Source organism: Erinaceus europaeus, chromosome 14 (genome assembly GCF_950295315.1).
Source record: "Erinaceus europaeus chromosome 14, mEriEur2.1, whole genome shotgun sequence".
Lineage (NCBI taxonomy): Eukaryota > Metazoa > Chordata > Mammalia > Eulipotyphla > Erinaceidae > Erinaceus > Erinaceus europaeus.
The window spans coordinates 44950743-44974670 of record NC_080175.1 but is presented as its reverse complement, the minus strand read 5'-3'; the positions used below and the strand labels follow the sequence as shown (position 1 = coordinate 44974670).

At 48.5% G+C, this 23928-nt stretch overlaps 2 protein-coding genes across 6 annotated transcripts; one reads left to right on the top strand and one right to left on the bottom strand.

The window, feature by feature from the left end:
• Nucleotides 1-12123: 12123 nt before the first annotated feature.
• Nucleotides 12124-15413, bottom strand: ALYREF (Aly/REF export factor). Of its 2 annotated transcripts, none has more exons than XM_060171752.1 (6): nucleotides 15039-15413; nucleotides 14584-14715; nucleotides 13375-13522; nucleotides 12781-12844; nucleotides 12514-12700; nucleotides 12124-12431 (listed from the first exon to the last, which is right to left on the bottom strand). In XM_060171752.1, the coding sequence occupies exons 1-6, from the start codon at nucleotides 15270-15272 to the stop codon at nucleotides 12417-12419; spliced, it is 780 nt and encodes a 259-aa protein (XP_060027735.1). In that variant the 5' UTR covers nucleotides 15273-15413; the 3' UTR covers nucleotides 12124-12416. The 2 variants fall into 2 exon arrangements, with proteins under 2 accessions (XP_060027735.1, XP_007538298.1); XM_007538236.3 differs by having other exon boundaries at nucleotides 12514-12682.
• A 20-nt stretch (nucleotides 15414-15433) lies between these two features.
• Nucleotides 15434-22461, top strand: ANAPC11 (anaphase promoting complex subunit 11). Of its 4 annotated transcripts, none has more exons than XM_016194850.2 (3): nucleotides 15434-15570; nucleotides 15948-16067; nucleotides 22189-22461. In XM_016194850.2, exons 2-3 carry the CDS (start codon nucleotides 15959-15961, stop codon nucleotides 22332-22334), a joined length of 255 nt encoding a protein of 84 aa, XP_016050336.1. In that variant the 5' UTR covers nucleotides 15434-15570; nucleotides 15948-15958; the 3' UTR covers nucleotides 22335-22461. The 4 variants fall into 4 exon arrangements, with proteins under 4 accessions (XP_016050336.1, XP_060027736.1, XP_060027737.1 ...); XM_060171753.1 differs by having other exon boundaries at nucleotides 15436-15570; nucleotides 15876-16067; XM_060171754.1 differs by lacking the exon at nucleotides 15434-15570 and adding an exon at nucleotides 15638-15766.
• The last annotated feature ends 1467 nt before the right edge of the window (nucleotides 22462-23928 follow it).

The window sequence follows — 23928 nt, the reverse complement described above, 5'->3', positions numbered from 1 at the left end:
GGTCTGGCTTCTGTAATTTCTTCTCTGCTGGACATGTATGTTGACAAGTCAGTACATACCCCCAGCCTGTTTCTATTTTTCCCTAGTGGGATAGGGCTCTGGGAAGATGAGGTTGTCTGATTTTTAAAATTTATTTATTTATTTATTTATTCATGAGAAAGATAGGAGGAGAGAAAGAACCAGACATCACTCTGGTACATGTGCTGCCGGGGATCGAACTCAGGACCTTATGGTTGACAATTCAGTGCTTTATCCACTGCGCCACCTCCCGGACCACGATTTTTTTTTTTTAATTAAGATTTGTTGGAGGGCCAGGTAGTGACACACCTATTTGAGCACATGTTACAGTGCACAAGGACCCCTGGGTAAAGCCCCCCCCCCACACTTGCAGGAGAAAGCTTCAAAAATGGTAAAGCAGTGCTGCAGGTGTCTCTTAGTCTCTCTCCCTATCTCCCCTTCCCTTTCAATTTCTCTATCCTGTTAAGTAAAAATAAAATGAAAAAAAAAAAAAAAAAGAAAAATGGCCACCAGGAACAGTGGATTCATAGTCCCAGCATGAGGTCCAGTTATAACCCTGGAGGTTATAATAAATAAATAAATAAATAAATAATAAAGGTTTGATGGAGACCCTGATTTCTTAATCCCTGATTTGATGACTGTAAGACATCTGATTTTTAATGCCTGTTACTGATTTATACTTCTATTTCTCTACTGAACTATTTTCTTAATTACAGAGAAGCTATACAGAGCTCAAAGAATGTTGCATCACCTTCCACCGCTAGAGTTTTTCCTTCTGACTACTAAACTCCTACTCTCTAAGGGGCATCTAATCATGTTTTAGCCTAGTCAACAGTGTGGGTTAGCAAGACCCTGAGGCCAAAAGCCTAAAGCTGCATCTGTGCAGACACCACTGCCCCTAGGACCATGGAATGTATAATGTGGACATAATGAAAACTTACCACATAGCCAGAGGATGTTTTTAATTATTATTATTTTTATTACCAGAGCACTGCTCAACTCTGGTTTATGGTGGTACAGGGGATTGAACCTGAGACTTTGAGCCTCAGGCACAAGAGTCTCTTTGCATAACCATTATGTTATCTACCCCCACCCTTAGCCAGAGGATTTTATGACAATACCATGTGGGTCTGGCATTAACTGCCATCATTTGTGTCCCCCTATAAAGATGCTTTTGATGCTTCTTGTTCTTTGCTCTGATATGATGAAGATTTTTTTTAAATGACAAATTGTCGGAGTTTTGGTTACACTTAACATAGCCCACAATGGGATGTGTATGTCTATCTCCAGACCCTTTGATTCAACCAGCAAGAGTCCTTGAAGTTTTATCTCTCAACCCTGAAACATGAATGGGGCCCAGGACCCTGGCCTCTGGTCACCCAGATGTCCAGCTCAATATTCTCTTAAAATCTATTAATATGCCACGTTGTATCAAAAGACAAGAGCTCATCCAATTATGATTTCTTTCATGGATTAAAAGGACAAAAATAGTTTTAAGGGGGCTTGGGAGACAGCATAATAGTTTTGAAAACAGCCTAAAGCTCTAAAGTCTCAGGTTCAATCCCCAGAACCACCATAAGCAAGAGCTGAGCAGGCTCTGGTATCTCTCTCTCTGTATCTCTCGTACTAAATTAAATAAAGAACATTTTTAAAAGTCTTAAGATTGCCATCAGGGTGGTGCACATCAGGTTGAGTACACATACACATTCCCATAGGCAAGGACCCAGGCTAAAGCCTCCAGTCCCCAACTGCAGGGGGGAAGACTTCACAAGTGGTGAAACAGTGCTGCAGGTGTCTTTCAATCTGCCCTTCCCCTTTCAATGTCTGTCCTATAAAATTAAGAAAAAAAAATTTTTTTTTTGCCTCCAGTGTTATTGTTGCAGCTTGGTGCCTGCACTATGAATCCACTTCTCCAGGCAGTTTTTTTCCATTGTAGTATTTGTTGCTGTTATTATTGTTGTTGTTGGATAGGACAGAGAAATTGAGAGAGGGAAAGAGACAGGAAGAGAGGGGAAGAAAAAGATAGACACCCGCAGGCCTGCTTCACTGCTTGTGAAGCAATCCCCCTAAAAGTGGAGAGCCAGGGGCTCAAACCAGGATCCTTGCTTCGCATTATATGTGCTTAACCAGGTGCGCTACATACCACATGACCCCTAAATAAGATATTTTGAAAAGATTGTGCAGAGGCTGGGTGGTGGCACACCTGTTACAGTGGGTAAGGATCTGAGTTCAAGTCCTCAGTCCCCACCCGCAGGGGGAAAGCTTTGCGATGAAGCTGTGGTGAAGCAGGGCTGCAGGTGTCTTTCTGTCTCTCTCCCTCTCTGTCTCCCCCCTTCCCTTTCGATTTCTGGCTGTCTCTATCCAATAAATATAATTAAAAAAATAAAAAATAAGGGAGTCAGGCGGTAGCACAGCAGCTTAAGTGCATGTGGCACAAAACGCAAGGACCTGTGTAAGGATCCTGGCTTGAACCTCCTGCTCCCCACCTGCAGGGGAGTCGCTTCACAAGCAGTGAAGCAAGTCTGCAGGTGTCTGTCTTTCCCTCCCCATCTTTCCCTCCTCTCTCCATTTCTCTCTGCCCTATTCAACTACAATGACAGCAGTAATAATAACTACAACAATAAAACAAGGGCAACAAAAGGGAATACTAAAAAAGATCTTTAAAAAAATGATTAGTTGCTTGTTATTACCAGAGTAAAAACTGGTGTTTTGCTACTCAGTTCTGGTTTATGTGGTGCCAGAGATTAAACCTGGGACCTCAGACTGTTAGTCCTGAGAGCCTGCTGTATTGTCTCCCAGTCCTTGACTTAAAAAAAAAAATTGGAATCTGGCAGTAGCGCAGTGGGTTAAGCGCACGTGGCGCGAAGTGCAAGGATCCCTTCCCTTCACAGGCGGTGAAGCAGGTCTGCAGATGTCTATTATTATTATTATTTTTTAAATTAGAGCATTGTTCAGCTCTGGCTTACAGTAGTGTGAGGGATTAAACCTAGGACTTTGGAGCCTCAGGCATGAGAGCCTGTTTGCATAACCATTATGCTATCTACCCTCTACCCTTGCAGGTGTCTATTTTTTTTTTTTATTAAACTTTAAAAAAATATTTATTCCCTTTTGTTGCCTTTGTTTCTTATTGTTGTCCTCGTTGTTGGATAGGACAGAGAAATGGAGAGGAGGGGAAGACAGAGAGGGGAAGAGTAAAGATAGACACCTACAGACCTACTTCACCGCTTGTGAAGTGACTCCCCTCCAGGTGGGGAGCCGGGGGCTGGAACCAGGATCCTTAAACTGGTCCTTGCACTTTGCGCCACCTGTGCTTAACCTGCAGCACTACCTCCGGACTCCAGCAGTTATCTATTTTTATCTTGTCTGGGTATGTATGATTCTACCATACCTGAACTGACATTTTTTTGTTTTTCCTTCCAAACTGAGGGAGAGGCACCACAGCACTGCTTATCGTCCTTGGAACTTCTGCTGGTGTTAACAGCTCTCCTATGTGGTGTCAGTGTTGGAACCACAGACCTTTGTGCATGGTAACAGATATTCCCTACCAGAACTGTGACCTGGCTTTATGCCCTCTGGGATGCCACCTGCCACTAAGTACCCCAGTGTACTCATCAATGTCTAATTGTGATTAGCTTAATCCCAACAATATCCTCAGATGCCTGGGTTGTGTGTGTGTGGAGGAGGAGCTAAAAGACAAGGCTTGATCTTTGTGGCGACCAGCTCCCCTGCTCCCCTTCTATGCCTTGGATAACAGTATAAACCCAGATGTGGTTGAAGGGGCTCATTACGTAAGACAGCCAGAGCTGAGCAGTGCTCTGGTGTGTCTCTCTTTCTTCATCTCTTTCAAAAATAAAATAAAATAAAATAAACAAATAAAAATGTCCACTGAGGAAGTGTGCACAAGGGTGGCAGCACTGTGGTTCAGCGAACAGCCTCTCCTGAGGCCTGGGTTTCATCCCCAGCACCACCATCGGTTAGAGCTCAGCAGGGCTCTGGGAGAAAAAAAAATAAAGGACTTCTCGTGGTCCAGGAGGTGGTGCAGTGATAAAGCTTTGGTCTCTCAAGCATGAGGTCCCAAGTTCGATCCCCGGCAGCACATGTGCCAGAGTGATGTCTGGTACTTTTTCCTCCTATCTTTTTCATAAATAAATAAAGTATTTAAAAAAAATAAAGGACTTCCCGCCCAGTTCAAAGCAGGAACAATTCTAAAAAAAAAAAAAAAGAAAAAAAAAAAAGAAATGGAGAGAGGAGGGGAAGACAGAGAGGGGAAGAGAGACACCTGCAGACCTGCTTCACCGCTTGTGAAGTGACCCCCTGTAAGTGGGGAGCCCGGGGCTTGAACCGGGATCCTTATGCAGGTCCTTGAGCTTTGTGCCAGCTGTGCTTAAGCTTCTATTGCTACTGCCCAACTCCCTGAGTTTTTCAGTTTTTTTGCAGAACCATTATGCTGTCTCCCCAGCCCTTATTTAATGTTTTTTTTGTTTGTTTTTCTTTTTAACCAGAGCACTACTTAGCTCTGGCTTGTGGGGGAATTGAACCTGGGTTGGATTTTGGAGTCTCAGGCATGAGGTTTTTTTTTTTTTGTTTTTTGTTTTTGCCTCCAGGGTTACTGCTGGGGCTCAGTGCCTGCACTACAAACCCACTGGCTCTTGTAGCAAAATTTTTAGTTTTTTGGATAGCAGAGAGAAATTAAGAGGGGAGAGGGAGATAGCTTCATCACTTGTGAAGTGACCTCCCTGCAGGTGAGGAAGGGGGCTCCATCTAGGATCCTTTGTGCCTTTTTTAAAAAATATTTATTTATTCCCTTTTGTTGCCCTTGTTTTTTTTTTTTTTTTTAACTTTTTTATTTAAGAAAGGATTAATTAACAAAACCATAGGGTAGGAGGGGTACAACTCCACACAATTCCCACCGCCCAATCTCCATATCCCACCCCCTCCCCAGTAGCTTTCCCATTCTCTAGCCCTCTGGGAGCATGGACCCAGGGTCATTGAGGGTTGCAGAAGGTAGAAGGTCTGGCTTCTGTAATTGCTTCCCCGCTGAACATGGGCGTCGACTGGTCGGTCCATACTCCCAGTCTGCCTCCCTCTTTCCCTAGTAGGGTGGGGCTCTGGGGAAGCTGAGCTCCAGGACACATTGGTGGGGTCTTCAGTCCAGGGAAGCCTGGCCGTTGTTGCCCTTGTTTTATTGTTGTGGTTATTAATGTTATTGATGTTGTCATTGTTGTATAGGACAGAGAGAAATGGAGAGGGGAGGGAAAGACAGAGATGGGGAGAGAAAGACAGACACCTGAAGACCTGCTTCACTGCTTGTGAAGGGACACCCCTGCAGGTGGGGAGCCAGGGTTTGAACCACCCAACTCCCGATTTTTTTTAACGTTTATTTATTCCCTTTTGTTGCTCTTGTTGTTTTATTATTGTTATTGATGTTGCTGTTGTTGGATAAGACAGAAATGGAGAAAGGAAGACAGAGAGGGGGAGAGACAGACACCTGTAGACCTGCTTCACCTCCTGTGAAGCGACTCCCTGGCAGGTGGGGAGCTGGGGGCTCAAACTGGGATCCTTACGCTGGTCCTTGCGCTTTGTGCCACTTGCACTTAACACACTGCACTACCGCTGGACTCCCTCTTTGCGCCTCTTATCATGAGCGCTTAACCTGGTGCACCACCGCCAGGCACCCCCCAAGTCTTTTTGCATAACCATTATGCTATCTATTCTGCCCTTTCCTACTCCTATTTTAATATTTATTTTTCTCTTTGTTGCCCTTGTTTTTTATTGTTGTAGTTATTATTGCTGTTGTTGTCATCGTTGTTGGATAGGACAGAGAGAAATGGAGAGAGGAGGGGAAGACAGAGAGGGGGAGAGAAAGATAGACACCTGCAGACCTGCTTCACTGCTTTTGAAGCAACTCCCCTGCCAGGGGCTTGAACCTGGATACTTATGCCGGTCCTTACGCTTCGTGCCATGTGCGCTTAACCCACTGCACTACCGCCTGATTCCCTCCCACTCCTATACTTCTTAAAACTTTTCTTGGGGCGGAGCACTAGTACACCTACCTGGTTGAGCGCTGTGTTACAATGTGCAAGGACGTAGGCTCAAGCCCCACTTTTCCCATTTTCAGAAGTAAACATCATGAGTGGTGAGGCAGTGCTGCAGGACTCTGACTCCCCCTTTCCTCTCAGTATCTCTTTTCAGTAAACAAACAAATAGAAAAAAATTATGGTGGTGCAGGAGGGGCTTGAAGCTGGGACTTTGGAGCCTCAGGCATAAGACTCTCTTTGCATAACTATTATGCTATCTATCTAAACAAATGATTAAAGGTATTTTTTCTTTCTTTTTAAAGGTTTAATTTTTTAAAAAATCTTTACTTATTGGATAGAGACAGCCAGAAAGTGAGAGGGAAGGGGGTGACAGGGAGATAAGAGACACCTGCAGCCCTGCTTCACTACTCGCAATGCTTTCCCCTTGAAGGTGGGGACCAGGGGCTCGAACCCCAGTCCTTAAGCACATGTACACTCAACCAGGTGCACCATCACCCAGCCCCTAAAGATATTTTCTTTAAGGATTTATTTCATCAATGCACTACACAACTTTGGCTTATGGTGTTGTTGGGGATTAAACCTCTCAATTTCTGACTGTCTCTATACAATAAATAAAGTTAATAAAAAAAAATTAAACAAAAAGATTCTCATGCCTGATGCTCCAAAGTACCAGGTTCAAGCCCCCGTATTACCATAAGCCAGAGCTGAGCAGTGCTCTGGTAAAATAAAAATAATAAAATTAAATATTTTTTTATTTATTCCCTTTTTGTTGCCCTTGTTGTTTTATTGTTGTAGTTACTGATGTCATTGCTGTTGGATAGGCCAGAGAGAAATGGAGAGAGGATGGGAAAGACAGAGGGGGGAGAGAAAGACCTGCAGACCTGCTTCACCACTTGTGAAGCGACCCTCCTGCAGGTGGGAAAAATAATAAAATTAAATTAAAAAATAAATCTTTTTGGAGGCTGGGTAGTGGTGCATCTGATAAGAGCACATTACAATATTCAAGGCCACAGGTTCAAGTCTCCAGCCCCCACCTGCAAGGAGGAAATTTTCATGAGTAGTGGAGCAGTGATAGGGGTGTAGGGCTCTATCTCCCTTTTCTTTCTTTTCTTTTCTTTTTTTTACAATATTTTATTTATTTATTTTCCTTTTTGTTGCCCTTGTTTTCATCACTGTTATTGCACAAGACAGAGAGAAGTGGAGAGAGGAGGGGAAGACAGAGAAGGGGAAAGACACCTGCTTCACTGCCTGTGAAGCAACCCTCCTGCAGGTGGGGGGCTCGAACCGGGATTCTTGTGCGGGTTCTTGTGCTTTACCCACTGCGCTTACCGCTTGGTTTTTTTCTTTAAGTTTTTAAATTATCTTTATTGGATAAGGACAGGCAGAAACTGAGAGGGAGAAGTTTAGCTGTCTGAGAGCCAGTGTAGTGGAGGAAGTGTTGGATGCAAGCACTAGGTCCTGAGTTCAATCTGATTCTCTCTCACTACTAAACAGATAAAATAGAAGATAGCATATCACTACTAAACAGATAAAATAGAAGATAGCATAGGCAGGGGTAGATAGCATAATGGTTATGCAAACAGACTACCATGCCTGAGGCTCCAAACTCCCAGATTCAATCCCCTGCACCACCATAAACCAGAGCTGAGCAGTGCTCAGGTTAAAAAAAAAAAAAAGATTTGATTCTTTTTTTTTTTTTTACCAGAACATTGCTCAGCTCTGCCTTATGGTGGTGAGAATTGAACCTTGGTTGTCTCAAGCATGGAAGGCTGTTTGCATAACTATTATGCTATTTCCCCAGGACTCTCCCCCAACTTTTTAATTAATTATTTTTATTTTTTTGCCTCTGGGATTATCACAGGGGCTAAGAATCTGCACTACAAATCCACTGCTCCTGAAGGCCATCTTCTTTTCCCATTGTTGCTGCTACTGGACACGACAGAAATTGAGAGGAGGGGAAGACAGAGGTGGGCAGAGAAAGATAACCACAGACCTGTTTGACCGTGCATGAAGTGACCCTCTTGCAGGTGAGAAGCCAGGGGCTTGAACCTGAATCCTTGAGCCAGTTCTTGTGCTTTGCAGTATGTGTGTTTAACCCAGTGTGCTACTGCCTGCCCCACCCACCCCAACTTTTTTTTTTAAAAGCTACTAGACAGATTTGCTTTTTTAAATTCATTTTGCTTCCAGGGTTATTGCTGAGGCTCGGTGCCTGCACCATGAATCCACTGCTCCTGAAGGCCATTTTTCCATTGTGTTGCCCTTGTTATTGCTGGATAGAACAGAGAAATCAAAACAGATGGGGAAGACAGAGAGGGGGAGAAAAAGACAGACACCTGCAGACCTGCTCCACTGCCTGTGAAGCAACGCCCATGCAGGTGAGGATCTGGGGGCTCTAACTGTAACCCACTATGCTAAAACACACACACACACACACACACACACACACACACACCAACACTACCCTGCTTCTTTTAATCAGAGCACCATACAACCCAGCCTAATGGTGGTTCTAAGGACTGAAACTGGGACTTCAGTCTCAGGCATGAAAGTTTTTTCATAACCATTATGCTGTCTCTCCTGACCCTCTCTTTTGGAGTTACTGTGATTATTTTTTTTTTTTTAGTAAAAACATCTAGTTTTCCTACGGAAGCACCTCCCATTTTATGTATCATTACAATAAAACCAAGGTGGTGCAAAGCACAAGGACCCGCTTAAGGATCCCAGTTCGAGCCCTCGGCTCCCCACCTGTAGCGGGGTCACTTCACAGGCAGTGAAGCAGGTCTCTGCAGGTGTCTGTCTCCCCCCCCCACACACACACCGTCTTCCCCTCTCCTTTTCATTTCTCTCTGTCCTATCTAACAACGACGACATCAATAACAACAATAACTACAGCAACGATGAAAAAACAACAAAAGGGCATGAAGCACAAGGACCAGTATAAGGATCCTGGTTCCAGCCCCCGGCTCCCCACCTGCAGGGGAGTCACTTCACAAGCACAAGCGGTGAAGCAGGTCTGCAGGTGTCTCTCTTTCTCTCTCCCTGTCTTCCTCTCCTCTCTTCATTTCTCTCTGCCCTAACAACAACAATAAGCACAACAACAATAAAAACAAGGGCAACAAAAAGGAAATAGATATAAAAATAAATAAATAAATAAATAAATAAAACCAAGGATTCCAGCTCCACACCTGGCTGTCATGCTTGTGGGAGCCTTCAGGCTGCATCTCTGGCTCGCCCCCCAGGGGGCTTCTTTAAGGCTTGTGGCCTATGACCAGACCTCATGCTAGCAACACTGGGGTCCTGGCCTAGCCCTATGCCCTCACCTTTGGCACCGTGCTGGTCTTTTTTTGTTTGTTTTTGTTAAGATTTCATTTATTTACTAATGAGAAAGATAGGAGAGAAAAAAATCAGACATCACTATGGTACATGTGCTGCCAGCCAGGGATAGAACTCAGGACCTCATGCTTGAGAGTCTAACGCTTTATCCACTGCACCATGTCTTGGACCACAGCACTGTAATTAATGTTCTTTGCTACTGGCGCTAAGGGCCTGAAACACCCACAAGTCCCGGCTCCCCCTCTACCTCATAGGAAGCTCTTCTTTGCTTCTTACCACCTTCCCCCGCCCTCCACCTGGTAGTCCGGGTTCCCCTTGCCTGCCTTTCCACAATTGAGAATATATGTGTGTATACATGTGTATGTTTTTTTTTTTTTTTTTTTTTTTGCCTTCAGCGTTATTGCTGGCGCTCAGTGTCTGTACCATGAATCCACTGCTCCTGGAGACTATTTTTTCTCCTTTTGTTGCCCTTGTTTTATTGTTGTGATTACTACTGTTGTTATTGATGTCACTGTTGTATATATATGGTATTTTTTTAAAGATTTAAGAAAGTAGGAAGAGGGAGTCGGGCAGTAGCACAGTGGGTTAAGCACAGGTGGTGCAAAGCAAGGACCAACGTAAGGGTCCCGGTTCGAGTCCCCTTCTCCCCACCTGCAGGGGAGTCACTTCACAAGCGTGAAGCAGATCTGCAGGTGTCTATCTTTCTCTCCCCGTCTTCCCCTTCCCTCTCCATTTCTCTCTGTCCTATCCAACAACGAGGACATCAATAACAACAATAACTACAACAATAAAACAAGGGCAATGAAAGGTAATAAATAAATATTTTAAAAAAAAAGTAGGGAGAGAAATCAGACATGTGTTGCTAGAGATTGAAGTCAGGACCTCACGCTTGAGTCTAAAAGAGCATATAACTGATTTATGAGGTCTGGGAGGAGGCGCAGTGAATAACGCATTAAGATTCTCAAGCATGAGGTCCTGAGTTTGATCCCCTGCAGAACATGTACCAGAATGATGTCTGGTTCTCTCTCTCTCTCTCTTTCTCATAAGATAAATAAAATCTTTGAGAAATTGAGAAAGGGAGTCAGACAAACACCTGCAGACCTACTTCATCACTCATGAGGTGTCTTCCCTGTAGGTGGGCCACGGGGGCTCAAACCCAGATTCTTGCACTATGTGTGCTCAACCGGATGTGCTACTGTTGGGCCACCTATTTATAAATATATTTTTTTAACCAGAGCACTGCTCAGCTCTGGCTTATGGTGGTGCAGAAGATTGAACCTGGGACTTTAGAGCCTCAGGCATGAAAGTCTTTGAATAACCATTATACTATCTCACCCACCCCATGTCAATTCTTTTTTTCCCCATTGCCCTTGTTTTAGCCTTATTGCTATTATTGTTGACATTGCTCACTGTTGTTGGACAGGACAGAGAGAAATCAAGAGAGGAGGGGAAGGCAGAGAGGGGTAGAGCAAGATAGACACCGGCAGACCTGCTTCACTGCTGTTGCAACTTTGCTAGTGTCCACCTGCTAACCGCCAGACAAGTGGACTCATAAATCAGTTATATGCTCTTTTAGACTCAGAGCTATGCCATGGGACCAGGAGATAGCTCAGTAGGCAGAATGTACACCTCACTGGCTGTTCACCCCTGGCCCATGAGGAAATCAAGGAAGCTCCCTGGACTGTGCCTCTTTCTCTATGGCAACAAAAAACAGTAAGAGAGGGGTAAGCCCTCACCTCATGCCCCAGGCCCACAGGCACCAGCATGCCAGAAGCTTGCCCCCTCACACACCCAGCTAAGCTCACTTTTTCCCCCTTTCTGATCTCTCTGCTAATGACACCCAGTCCCCCATCTCTATACTGGCAGGTCACTGCCTAAGTCTATGGGAGCAGCAAACTCCCACCTCTTGCTCCACAGAAACTGAGGGGTACTTTGGAGACTGGGCCTCTCCAAGGCCTGAGGTCAGTCCCTTGTCTCTATGGGGTCAGTTAAAGGACAACTGGGAGAAATGAAGGCTAGTTAGCTCTTTCCTCAGTCTCCTGCCCCATCCCCCATGTGTCCTGAGTCACCCACAAAGGAGAATAAACACTGCTCTCCTCACCCTGCCTGCCAGAGCATGCTCTGTGCAGGAGAGTGGTGCTCCTTGCCTATTCTAGTCCTCTAGGGAGGGGGTCCACATGGGAATGTGAACTGCCCCAGGCCCTCTCTTCTTTGGGTCAAATTAATGCTTCACTACACAAAGTCAGAATTGAGAGATAGCTCACCTAGTAGGGTGCATACCATGCCACATTCAGGGCCCAAGCTTAAGTCCCCAGCACCTCATGGGATCACATAAGTGGAACCTCAGGTGGTATGATGCCTTCCTCTCTGCCTCACTGAAAACAAGTGGCCGAGGAACAGTGGAGTCACATATGTATAGGGCCCCAGCACCATAGAATAAAAGGATGCATTACCCTTTTGGTCCTCTCCTTTGTGAATGGGAAAGCCCAGGAACAGGAGAGCTTTGTGCTGTGCAGCCAGAGCTGGAGTCCAGGCCTCAGCAACCAGAGGAGCAGGAGGTAAAGGACAGGCTGCCTCTCCTCCAAGGTGGCAGTGACAGTTGGCAGCAGCCAGAGTGACTCTGGCTCCATGTCCTCCCACCTACCAGGTAGAGAGGAAGCAGTTAAAGAGAGTGCCCCAGTCCTGTTACACCCCCTACACACACACCCTGGCAACAACAGGAAGTATCACACGATTATAGTTCTACACACAATTCTATTTATTATGGCAAAGGTGGAAACGCCACCTCTTCCACAACAGCAACCAGTAAAATTTATCCCAAAAATAACTCGGTACAAAACAGGTCTGTTTCAGAATTAAAAAAAAAAAAAAAGTAAAAGAAAAAACCTTTACATGAGTTTTTAAATCCTATTTTAAAACATAAAAGAAACAAATCCGTCATTGGCTGCGCAGCCCCAGTCTGTGGTCTCATCCAGGAAGCACAGGTGGGAAGTCTGGGTCTGTTCCCGCGTGGATCTGCTCATATGTTTAGCTGGTGTCCATCTGAAAAAGAGAGAAAGAAGGGCTCATTGACAGGGGCTGCCGGTTCCGGGCGGCTCCACCCCCCCTCTGGTCGGACACTCACTCTGGCATTGTAGGCATCCAGCTGGGCATCTAGCTCCTCTGCAGAAAGTTGCTGCTTGGAACTCCTACCAGCGCCTCTTCCTCTGCCCCGTGTGCCTCCTCGGGCACCTCTCCGGGTGCCACCGAAGGCTCCAGTGCCGCGGTTTCTGGTCATTCCGCCTCTGTTTAAGCTAGTAAGGAGAAAGGATCTTAGTGCAGGAAGGGGCTGGGCTGGGCTAGGCCAAGCACACCCCCAGAGGTCACCCCCAGTCACAGGTCTGGAGCTCACCTCTGTGCAGGTCTCCTCTGTGTGTCGATTTGTGAGGTGACGAGTTGAATGTTCATGGGTCGGCCTGTGGCAGAAAACACAAGAAGGTATATACACATTAGAGTTCTGAAGCTCACCACACCCTGGCCTCCATGCAAGTTCTGGAAAGGGGCTGTGCATCTCCAGTGCTCCCGAGGGCTGCTGGGAGAGCAAGATGGTGCCAGTGAAACACCTGCCAGCACCTCGTCCTCCTCCTGCTCCAAGTCCAGCTTAGGTGGGCTGCCTGGTCAGGTGTCCTGGGTGCTCAGGGTACGCAGGGGTGGTGGCCTGATGGAAGAGCTGGTACCTTTGTCTTTATGACTACAGCCCGCACTCAGAAAGCTTCACAGAAGTGAATCTTCCGGAAGGAGCTGAAGGAGGGGAGGGATGTAGCTCGCTGGCTGGGGTTTCACAAGAGGCTGTTCCAGGTGTGTGGGGCAGCATGAGAGGTGGCAGAATGGAAGAGAGAGACAAAGGGGAAAATGCAAAGTGTCCTCAGCCAGAGGGTAAGCCAAACACTTGCATGGACAGATGCCAGCCCCAACTCCATGAACAGGGCTCCACACCCAAACGCACCATCCAGAGGGACACCATTGTATTGCTTCATTGCTTTCAGGGCATCTGCCTTCCTTTCAAAGTGCACGTCTGCTGTCCCTAAGCTGCGGCCTGAGCGGTCATAGTGCACAGCAGCCTTCTTCAACGTCCCAAATTCAGCAAAGAGTTCCTGGAAGTTGGAGAGACAGAGTGGTTAGCTACAGAAAGGTTCTCCTGCTAGCAGCCCAAGGGCTCATCTTGGAAGTGTGAGCTGCTTTAGGGTGTTTCCCTGGGAGACTAATATATGTGGGGGCAGGATGGAAGCAGGGAGGTGGGGAAGGGATGGGGCAGGGTCAGCTGGGTCCTAAGGCTTGTGCCAACCTAGGGAACAGACAGACACTGATGCAGGTCACAAAGATCACTGTGAAGGGTAAAAGAACAGCTATCTTTTCTGACAAAGGTACATTGAAAAGTGAGGGACCACCATGGACCAGCTTAGAGGGCCCTGCCCCAGCCCCTCCCCCAGGGTGGGTTCTGGCTCACCTTTCCCTCTCCTCCCACTCAAGCCTGCTGCAAGGGAACCCAGAGTGTGGGGCTACTCCGGCCACAGGCACACAGCGGGAAGTGGAGTTCACCAAAAGCGGTTTCCAGTGGATGCCAGAAACCACCTTAAAAAAAGTGTTGAGACACTGTGAGTGCTCACTGGCCTTGCTCACTGGGTCCTCCCCCTGACTGAGTCAAATGGTTGGGCTTTAAGAAACTGAACCCAGGGAGGCCCAGACCCCTGACCCCACCATCTCCAATATTGATCCCAAAATGTGTAACTTAACCACAAAATTAGTTTAAAAGTCTTTTAACTCCAACAGTTTGAAGGAAAAAAGAAAAAAAAAAGAAACAACAACAAAACTTTCCAGTCATGCCACAAGGGGAGTGAAGAGCTGGAAATAAGTGGAACAGGGCAAAGTAAATAGAGCCAGAAAGATGTCAGGAACTTTCTTCTTCTGACTCTTGTCAGCTCTCTAGAGGAAACCTTTCCCTGCTTGACACTGAAGACAGCTACCGAACAAAGCAAGCCAGGCTCTGTGTCTAACACAGAAACACTCTCTTTCCCTTAGAACCCACTGGAGTCTCTATAACAGAACCTTTCACCCACAGGACACGCAACTTAGCAAGAAAGGACCGACCCTTTGGTGCCTGGGAAGGTAACTCAGGGTCAAACCCTAAACAGCAAGATCGATTCCCGAGCCTTACCTGTATATCAGCATCCGACACTCCGAAATCCAGATTTGACACTAGCAGTTTCCCACCCGTCTCCACGCCGGCTCCACCCCCAAAGCCACTGTCGAAAAGGTCGTGCTGCCACTTGTCTGGAAGCTGTTTGGGCTAAAGGAGGAAGACACAAGAGCAGAACAGGACTCTTAAGTTTCACTCCAGGGCGCTCACCCCAGATGCAGACAACTTCCCTCTCACAACTTCCCTCGGGACAAGAACCGGACCCAACCAGCACGCCGCTGCGGGTCCCCTTCACTCGCTTCTCGCAGCCGGCGACCCGTCCAACGTCCCCAGGCCCGCCGCCACGAGGCCTGTGCACGGCCCAGACAATGGCGAGGGTCTTGCTGCCCAGTACGGGCCGCCCCCGTCTGGCCGCGGCCCCGTGACCCCGCGCTCCCGGACCCTCCCACCTGCCGCCAGCTCGGTCTACTCACCCTGCTGTAGGGAGCCGGTCGGTTTCTGCCGCCACCGCCGGCCGCACCGCGGGCGATGGTGGGCCGGTTCCGGATGGGCCCGCCGCCTCGGTTCACCCGCGCGGCGGCCTGTAGTCCTCCGCGACCACCTTGGGAGCCGACCCGGCCGCGGCCCCGACCGCCGCCACGGCCGCCGCGCTGGCTCCGGTTCAGTTTAATGATATCGTCCAAAGACATGTCCATCTTGTCGGCCATGGCGGGCGCGGAATCGGGCCTCGGCTCAGCGCGCGTCAGCACGCAGGTGCGTCACTTCCGACGTGGCGTGAGGCTCTCTGGGTCCTCAGGCTGGGAGCGGTAGCTAATTGGCTGAGTCCCGGCGTCCGCGGCGGAGGGAGGGAGGACGCCTGCGCGCAGCGACGCTCTGTGGGCGGGCGGAGCTGCAAAGTGTCTTAACTTACAGCTCCAGTCGTTTTTATACCTTCCCGCGCGGGCCCAGGCGCCTCCAACGGAAGGCGGGTCCAGGGTGGGGCAGCGCGAGCTGAGATTGGTCGAGGTGCGAAGGGATTAGGGCGGGGCCAGCCGTTGGGGCGGGGTCTAAGGGAGCTCAGCTTGGCCCCGCCCTGAGACCCTGGGCGGAAGGGGGCGCGGCGGCACTGGTCTTAGTGCTTGGCTCTGCGAGGGGTGGGGCGCAAGTGGGTGATGCACAAGCCCGGGTTTGGGGGCGCCAGGGGATGCTGGACGCAACCCAGGCGGGGAGAGCAGGCTGAGGGTGTCGTAGGCCTGAAGGTTTGGGGGGGTAGCTTGCGGTTCCCTGAGTGAATGCGAGCGGCGGCGTCCGGGCCCTCCTCTGGTCCCCAGGTTCGCGGCCCCGGGCTTGCGACGGCTCCGTGTGGGGGTTCCCGCCTGACGCCGTGCTCCCGCCTCCCGCAGGCTGCGCTGCCATGAAGGTGAAGATTAAGTGCTGGAATGGCGTGGCTACCTGGCTCTGGGTGGCCAACGACGAGAACTGCGGCATCTGCAGGATGGCTTTCAACGGCTGCTGTCCCGACTGTGAGTGCTCCCAGGGCCCTGCCGCCAGAGAGGGGCAGAGAGAAGCCAGGCAATCTGGAGCCACGGTTCTCCAAAGGCCCCATCAGAAGTTTCCTAAGGAAAGGCTGTGCAGCCCTCTTTCTTGTAAAAACATGTGCTGCTTCCCCCGCCCACACGCTGTACCGCCTGCGGGTATTTTTGGTACCACCTTCTTCCAGTCCTGGTTGTCACATTCCTGTCTCCAGATGACACTCTGGTTGGATTTTTTTGAACCCAGACAACAATTGAGTGTTCTGACCCTTAACTCTCTTTCACTTAGCCTTCCCTGTCCCTACTTTTTTCTAGACTCATTTTTGTGTTTGTTTGTTCTAATATTTATGTTTATTCTCTCTCGAAGTTAGAAAGATCAGAGCATCACTCTGGCACATGCAATGTGGGGGATCAAACTCAGGACTTCATGCCTGAGTGTCCAACGCTGTGCTACATACACTGGGCCACCTCCAGATTTGCTTTTATTTATTTACTTATTATTATTATTATTATTTTACCAGAGCACTGCTCAGCTCTGGCTTATGGCAGTGTGGAGGATTGAACCTGGGACTTGAGAGCCTCAGGCATGAAAGTCTCTTTGCATAACCATTATGCTATACCTTGCTTTTATTTATTACACATGAGAGAATGTCATATGAAAGAGAAAGACGGGGCCAGATGGTGGCACACCTGGTTGAGTGCACGTGTCACAAAAGGCAAGGACTGGGGTTCAAGCCTGCCTGCGGTCCCCACCTGCAGGGGGAAAGCTTCACAAGCGGTAAAGCAGTGCTGCAGGTCTTTCTTTCTCTCTCCCTCCCCTTCCTCTCATTTTCTGGCCGTATGTATCTAATAAATGAATAAAAAGATAATTAGAAAAAGACAGAGACAAGCCAGGGCATCAGTCTGCTACATGTGGCACTGAGGGGCTCTTGGGCATGCAAGCCCACTGCTCTACTAGTTGGACCTTTCTCCTCTCTTCCTCCTCTATTTATTTATTTATTTATTTATTTTGGACAGAATTCTAGAGGAAAGGGGAAGATAGAGGGTAAAGAGAGACCCTCTCCAGCACTGCTTCACCATTTGTGAAGTTTCCCTCCTGCAGGTAGGGCCCCAGGGCTTGAACTCATGTCATTGTGCATGCTACTGTCTGGCCCTCAGCCACCTCTCTCTTGGGCAGTCTGACTTTTAGCAAGTTGTTGTGTTGTCTCGCATAACACACACCTGCAGAGTTTATGTTTTCTTCTTTTGGAAACTCAAGGAAGTAGTGCATGCACAAATCCACCATTCCTTGGCCAGTTTTTTTTTTTTTTTTTCATTCGTATTTTATTTTGGATTGAAACAGAGAGGGAGAGGCACCACAGCGCTGCTCCACCATCTCTGGAGGTTCTCCAGGTGCTGTGATTCTCCCATGTGGTTTGGGGGCTCAGGCACTGGACTTTGTTATGCTAAGCCCACTGTGCTTTGTTCTGCAAAGTGAGAATTTAGTTTCCTGACAGAAGTGAACATAAGTCAGAAGCAAGGATGGAGGCTGGAGGTGCTCCCAAGAGAAGAGTGAGCTTGGGGAACACTGCAGACTCATGAGTGCCCCAGGGGGACTAGGGCTGCTTTGTGGGGTCAGCCAGCGACCAGAAGAATAATGGGATTTTCTTTTCCATCAGACTCAATTGGATGTTAGTGCAAATAGGATTTTACTGTAGGCTTCATTTTTTACCAGCCTCTGGCTGAAAGGAAATCTCATCAACAGGGCTTAATGCTGCCTTATCTCATCAAATACGAGGGCTTGGTTCAGAGGATTAGCTCACTGGATCTCTGAGCTATTTTTAAAAAATATTTATTTATTTCCTTTTTGTTGCTCTTGTTTTTATTGTTGTTATAGTTATTGTTGTTGTTGTTGTCATTGTTAGATAGGACAGAGAGAAATGGAGAGAGGAGGGGAAGACAGAGAGGGGGAGAGAAAGGTGGCTCCCCACAGCAGGTGGGGAGCCAGGGGCTCGAACCAGGATCCTCACTCTGGTCCTTGCGCTTTGTGCCACGTGCACTTAACCCGCTGCACTACCGCCTGACTCCCTCTTTGAGGTATTTTGTATGTGTATGCTTTGTAACTAATGAGATGAATAGCAGTGACCAAAGTCTGGTTTTATTTAATCCACTTTAATCACCCACCTGGTTCCATCCCTTGTGCTGCATGTACCAGAGTGGTACATACATTCTTATGAAATAACCTTTTTTTTTTTTAATTTATTTATTCCCGGGCAGAGGGTAGATAGCATAATGGTTATGCAAAGAGACTCTCATGCCTGAGGCTCCAAAGTCCCAGGTTCAATCCCCGCACCACCATAAACCAGAGCTGAACAGTGCTCTGGTAAAAATAAATAAGTAAATAAAAATAGTGCTCTGGTAAAAATAAATAAGAAAGAAAATTTATTCCCTTTTCTTTCCCTTGTTTTATTGTTGTAGTTATTATTGTTGTTACTGATGTCATCATTGTTGGCTAGGACAGAGAGAAATGGAGAGAGGAGGAGAAGACAGAGAGGGGGAGAGAAAGATAGACACCTGCAGACCTGCTTCACCACCTGTGAAGCGACTAACCTGCAGGTGGGGAACTGGGGACTCAAACTGGGATCCTTATGCCAGTCCTTGCGTTTTGCACCACCTGCACTTAACCTGCTGTGCTACCGCTCAACTCCCTTTTTTTTTTTTTTTTTTAATTCTTCCTAAGTCTCTGAAGTCCCAGGTTCAACTCCTGCCCTTGCTATCATCATAAACCAAGAGTTGAACAGTGCTTCTGTTGGCGGCAATGGGATGGGACCAGGGAGATAGTATAGTGATTATGCAAAAGACTTTTTTTTTCTTTCTTCCCATTTTGTTGCCCTTGTTGTTACCGTTTCCATTGATGTTGTTGGATAGGACAGAGAAGTGGGGGGGGGGGGAGAAAGATAGATAGACACCTGCAGCCCTGCTTCACCACTTGTGAAATGACTCCACTGCAGGTGGGGAGCTGGGAACTCACTGGGATCCTATGCAGGTACTTGCGCTTCAGGCCAACTCAGAACAGTGAAACCCTGCCAGTGACAAAATAATAATAATAATGAAGTACTTCCTAAGGGAGTAGAAACCTGAAGGAAGGAGTCCTAACTGGCAAAAACCACATTGTTACTTTCAGAAAAGGCAAGTCTGGGAGTCTGGGCCAGCTGAGCCCTGGACAAGGCATCAGCTTTTGAGGCCTAGCCCAGGGGCCCTTGCTACCAGTGCAGCTGGGCTCGGGGTTGGGAGCATCCTCAGTGGAATAGTTGTTAAGTGACAGTGAGCATTGCTGTCACATAGTGCTCAGCAAGCCCGAGGTGCCTTCTATGTAGATGAAATGTCACTGGGTTTCTCCCACTAGGATTGAACTGTGAAAAATCTAGAGTGACTGTGGCAATAAGCAATCCGCTCCACAGCCCAGAGGGCACAGCAGGAAGCGTTTCTTGTTGAGAGGTGCTCTAATGAAAACAAGAAGCCTTTCATCAAGAAAGTGTGAGTCACTGCCACCCAGCTATTTGCTCATCAGCAGCCCTAGGAGGTAGCCTACCAGGGACAAGAATGTAATGCTGGCATTAGCCACCTGGATGGGAGGTGGCCTGGGGGTGCCTCCTGTGGGCTCCCTGGCTCCCTTTGTCATAGGGAGCTCTGCTTTGGCCAGGGCCGCTTCAGGTGCTTTTGTCCAGATGGGAACCTGAGATAGATTAGGACTCCCAGCACTAGGGCTCCTGGCCAGGCTCACCCCGCCCCAGTCCTGGGAGCAGAGCAAGTTGTGTTGTTGTACATCTGGTGTGCATATAATTATCTGATGGTTTTTGTCATCACAGTTGCAGAAAGGAAGTGTGAAACATTTTTGTCCTAGAAAAGATTGTTGTGAAAGGTTGAGAAATGACCCCTCAAGTAAGTGAAGGAATCTTAGTGTAGTGGTGTGTGTGTTTGGGGGGTAGCAGGGAGTCTGGTGGGGAAAGCTCTGTAATCCCAAAGGGATTACTTACATTCATCAGGCATTGAAGGTGATTGGCCAAGTGGCTGTGTGAGGTTCTGTCCCTGACCTGCCCTCACAGTGGCCACCAACCTGAGGACATGGCAGCTGCCCTCCTGGTGGTGGTGATGGTTTCCACATACTGCAGCGAGAGTGATGATGTGTTTCCTTTTTGCCTAAAGATATACAGACTTACTGTGAAACAGCAGAACATTATTCTGGCTTGTGCTGTTCTTGACTCCAAGACTTCAGGCCTGCATGCCCTTGCTCTGCGTGAAGCTCCCTCAGGATGGCTTTTCAGCAAGATGCAGACTCCAGACTTAGTGCAAATAGGGGTTTATTTTAGGTTTTTTTTTTTTTTTTTTTTGCACCCAGGGTTACTGCTGGGTCTTAGTGCCTGCATCATGAATCCACCGATCCTTGCCACCATTTACTTTTCTCTTTTTTTTCAATTAAAATTTTTTAAAATTATTTTTATTTTGTTTGATAGAAACAGCCAGAAATCAAGAGGAAAAGGATGATAAGGAGAGAGGTAGAGAGACACCTGCAGCACTACTTCACCACTTGCAAAGCTTTCCCCCTGCAAGTGGGGACTAGGGACTTGAACCTGGGTCCTTGTGCACTGTAATGCATGTGCTCAACCAGGTGTGCCACCACCTGGTCTTTCTTTTCTTTTTTTCTTTTTTATATATTTTCTTTTCTTTTAAATTTTTTTATATTATCTTTATTTATTTATTTATTGGCTAGAGACAGTCAGAAATTGAGAGGGGAGGGGAAGATAAGAGTGCCAGGCTAGTGTTGCCAGAGAGAGAGAGACTCTGGAACTCATGGCTGAGTGGGAACACAATGCAGTGCCTTTATTGACAAGAGAAAACACCTTTATCTCTATTGAAACGGGAAGTGGCAGGTCGGAAAAGGAAATGGCTAGGAGAGGGGGTGGAGAGAAAAGAGCGTGAAGGTAGCAAGCTTCCATCTAACCAGTGGGGATTAAACCAATGCCCTGCAGGCATGGCGGGTCTCAGGCAAAACAGTGATTATGTAAATAGACCACAGCATCAAGCAATGCAGGGGACCTGGCATAATGACCAATAGAGAAACAGAGACACCTGCAGCCCTGCTTCACCACTCATGAAGCTTTCCTCCTGCAGGTGGGGACCAGGGGCTCGAACCGGGGTCCTTTCGCACTGTAACATGCGCTCAACCAGGTGCGCTACCACCTGGCCCCCTCTTATTTATTATTTCTTTTTATTGAGAGGGGAAGGGGATATACAGAGATAGGGAGAGAGAGAAAGAGAGACAGCTGCAGCCCTTGTTCACCGCTTGTGACGCACCCCCCTGTGGGTGGGGATCAGGTTTTTTTTTTTTTTAAGATTTTATTTATTTATTAATGAGAAAGCTAGGAGGAGAGAGAAAGAACCAGCTATCACTCTGGTACATGTGCTGCTGGGGATTGAACTCAGGACTCCATGCTTGAGAGTCCAATGCTCTTACCTACTATGCCATCTCCCGGACCACAATGATGATTATACTTATTAACACAGGGTAGAGAGGGAGAGAGAAAAAGAACCAGCATATCACACTGGCACATGGGATACCAGGGACTAAACTCGGAACCTCCCACTTGCACCTCTTCACTGCACTATCTCAGAGTGAGATCATCCCGTAATCACTGCACTGTCTCATGGTGGGGTTTAGAGAGCTTCTTTTGTTTACTGCTCTGGACAGAGCATTTCCCTTGGTTACCATAAGCCTGGGTTGTGTACCTTTGGATAATGACTGTCCTTGATAGGATTAGAAGGATCTGGAAGCAGGCTGGGCCCCCAAGCAGTGATGTGGATCAATGACACCTGTGGTCAAGAGCATTCAGACACTGTGCTTTGCCAGTACCACCTGCCTGCTGGGGCTCTTGGCTTCAGAAGTCACCTTTGCAGGGACATTGTGGGGGGCCAGCAGCAGGCAAGTTGTGCCCTATTAAGGGCACCCTTCCAGACACAGCCAGCCAGCCTTGTGTTGTCTTCTGCGGAGCGAGCAGCTCTGGGAGGAGAAGCAGAGGAAAGTGAGGCAGCTCACCTAGTGGTGACTAGGCTCCTGATGTCCTTCCCTCCGCAGGCAAGGTTCCCGGCGACGACTGCCCACTGGTGTGGGGCCAGTGCTCACACTGCTTCCATATGCACTGCATCCTCAAGTGGCTGAATGCACAGCAGGTGCAGCAGCACTGCCCCATGTGCCGGCAGGAGTGGAAGTTCAAGGAGTGAGGCCATCGCCCACCTGACTGGCTGTCCCCGCAGGAGGCAGGTGGTGTGAGGACAATGGCAGCTGCATCTGCTTCTTCAAGTCACAGCCTTGACACTCTTATCCAATAAAGAAAACTCATTAGCTCTGCGCCTTGCTGGAGGCACCGTTTCTCCCGATGATGCTCCGTGTGGGTGGTGTGGAGACTAATGAGTAAACACCTGGTGCCACTGGGCCCTGAGTCACCAGGACCCTGCGGATCACCACTACAAACAGCAGCAGGCTGTCCCCCAGTCCCTGCTCCCCTTGCTCAGGGACAGAGATGTAGCCAAGGCTGAGAGCCTTTCCCACCCAGGGAAGAACAGATCTGGGGGACTCTCTTTCAGGCACTGCTGTGCCTCTAGGGAGCCACCCGTGAGATGCTGTCCCCACCAGCTGCAGGGACTCTTGTCACCAGCTTCTCAGGCTCATTGTCGATCAGCACCCAAGGGTCATTCTGGCCTCTACCTGCCTAGTGGGTGGCTAGTTTTCCAGCTCCTTCACCCTTCAGAGGAGACCTGTGGTACGAGGCTCCTGTCACTGTGTGACCCCTGCTTCCTGTGGGACTTTGTCCCTGGAGGAAAGGAGGGCCTTGTGACCAAGGAGGTCACTGCCCCTGTTCAGGGCCTGTTGGGGAGGAAGGCCCCCTGAGCCAGCAGTGCCCCCCGCTGGGTCTCTGCTCCTACCTCTTAGGTGCTCCCATCAGCTCTCAGGGCACAGGCTGTGTGAGCATCAGGAGAGCACATCCAGCAGGGACACTATGGCCCCAGGAGGACCCTTTATGGAGGGGGTGAGGTGAGTGGGCTGCAGCCTCTTGGAGTACCTGACCTCACTGCCCCCAGCAGCCCCATGGCAGGCTCCCAGTGGGTTGGTGGGCAGCAGCACATCTCTTCTGCATGTCTGACCAACCTCACACATTGGGGTTGATGTGCTCATCCCTTAAAAGGTGCACAGCCCATCCTGCCCCATTGGATCGACCTTCTCGTGGTGCATCCCGTGAGTACCCATTCATTGGGGAAACTGACGATCCTTCCTAGCCGACTGAATCCACATGGATCCCAGTCACTTTCAAAGCCAGCAACAAGCAGCTCCGGACAGCTTTCAACCTGACCTGTTGACTGGCTACGGAAGAAGGGCAAACGCTAGAAGAAGTTCCTTCTTCCAGATGCTGTTACTTTTGTTGCTGGTACTCTCAGCACTGTGCCCACCTGCATACACAGTAGTCAACAGCCTCTGGGCATGATCCCCTCCCCCTGTGCACCAAGTTTCTCTTTCCTACTGTCCTGACATCTGCCTCCTCCAGGAAGCCCACTTGGCAAAGCCCATCACTTTAACGGCAAAACTCGGCAGTGCTGCAGTATGGGGCTACTCCACCTTTCTGCAGCCACTACCTCCTATTCATCTTGCCTGATTCCTTTCTGCTGCTGTGGCAGTGAGTGGAAGCTCAAAACAACTGAGGTGCCACCCCAGGGAAAGACTTGAGTGGGGGGGGGGGGAGGATCCCCCAGTTCCTTGGTGCTCCTGGTCACCTCCATGTGCCTCCTCTGGAGGGTCTGTCCAGCAGGACTGTCTTTGAAC

What these genes read in the sequence shown, in the direction of transcription:
- ALYREF (XM_060171752.1), bottom strand. Translation starts at nt 15,272, where the DNA reads ATGGCCGACAAGATGGACATGTCTTTGGACGATATCATTAAACTGAAC. An exon ending in GACCGGCTCCCTACAGCAGG is followed by an intron (nt 14,716 to 15,038) that starts GTGAGTAGACCG and finishes TTCCTCCTTTAG; the next exon opens with CCCAAACAGCTTCCAGACAA. An exon ending in TGTCGGATGCTGATATACAG is followed by an intron (nt 13,523 to 14,583) that starts GTAAGGCTCGGG and finishes TCCAACTTCCAG; the next exon opens with GAACTCTTTGCTGAATTTGG.
- ANAPC11 (XM_016194850.2), top strand. Translation starts at nt 15,959, where the DNA reads ATGAAGGTGAAGATTAAGTGCTGGAATGGCGTGGCTACCTGGCTCTGG. An exon ending in CAACGGCTGCTGTCCCGACT is followed by an intron (nt 16,068 to 22,188) that starts GTGAGTGCTCCC and finishes TTCCCTCCGCAG; the next exon opens with GCAAGGTTCCCGGCGACGAC.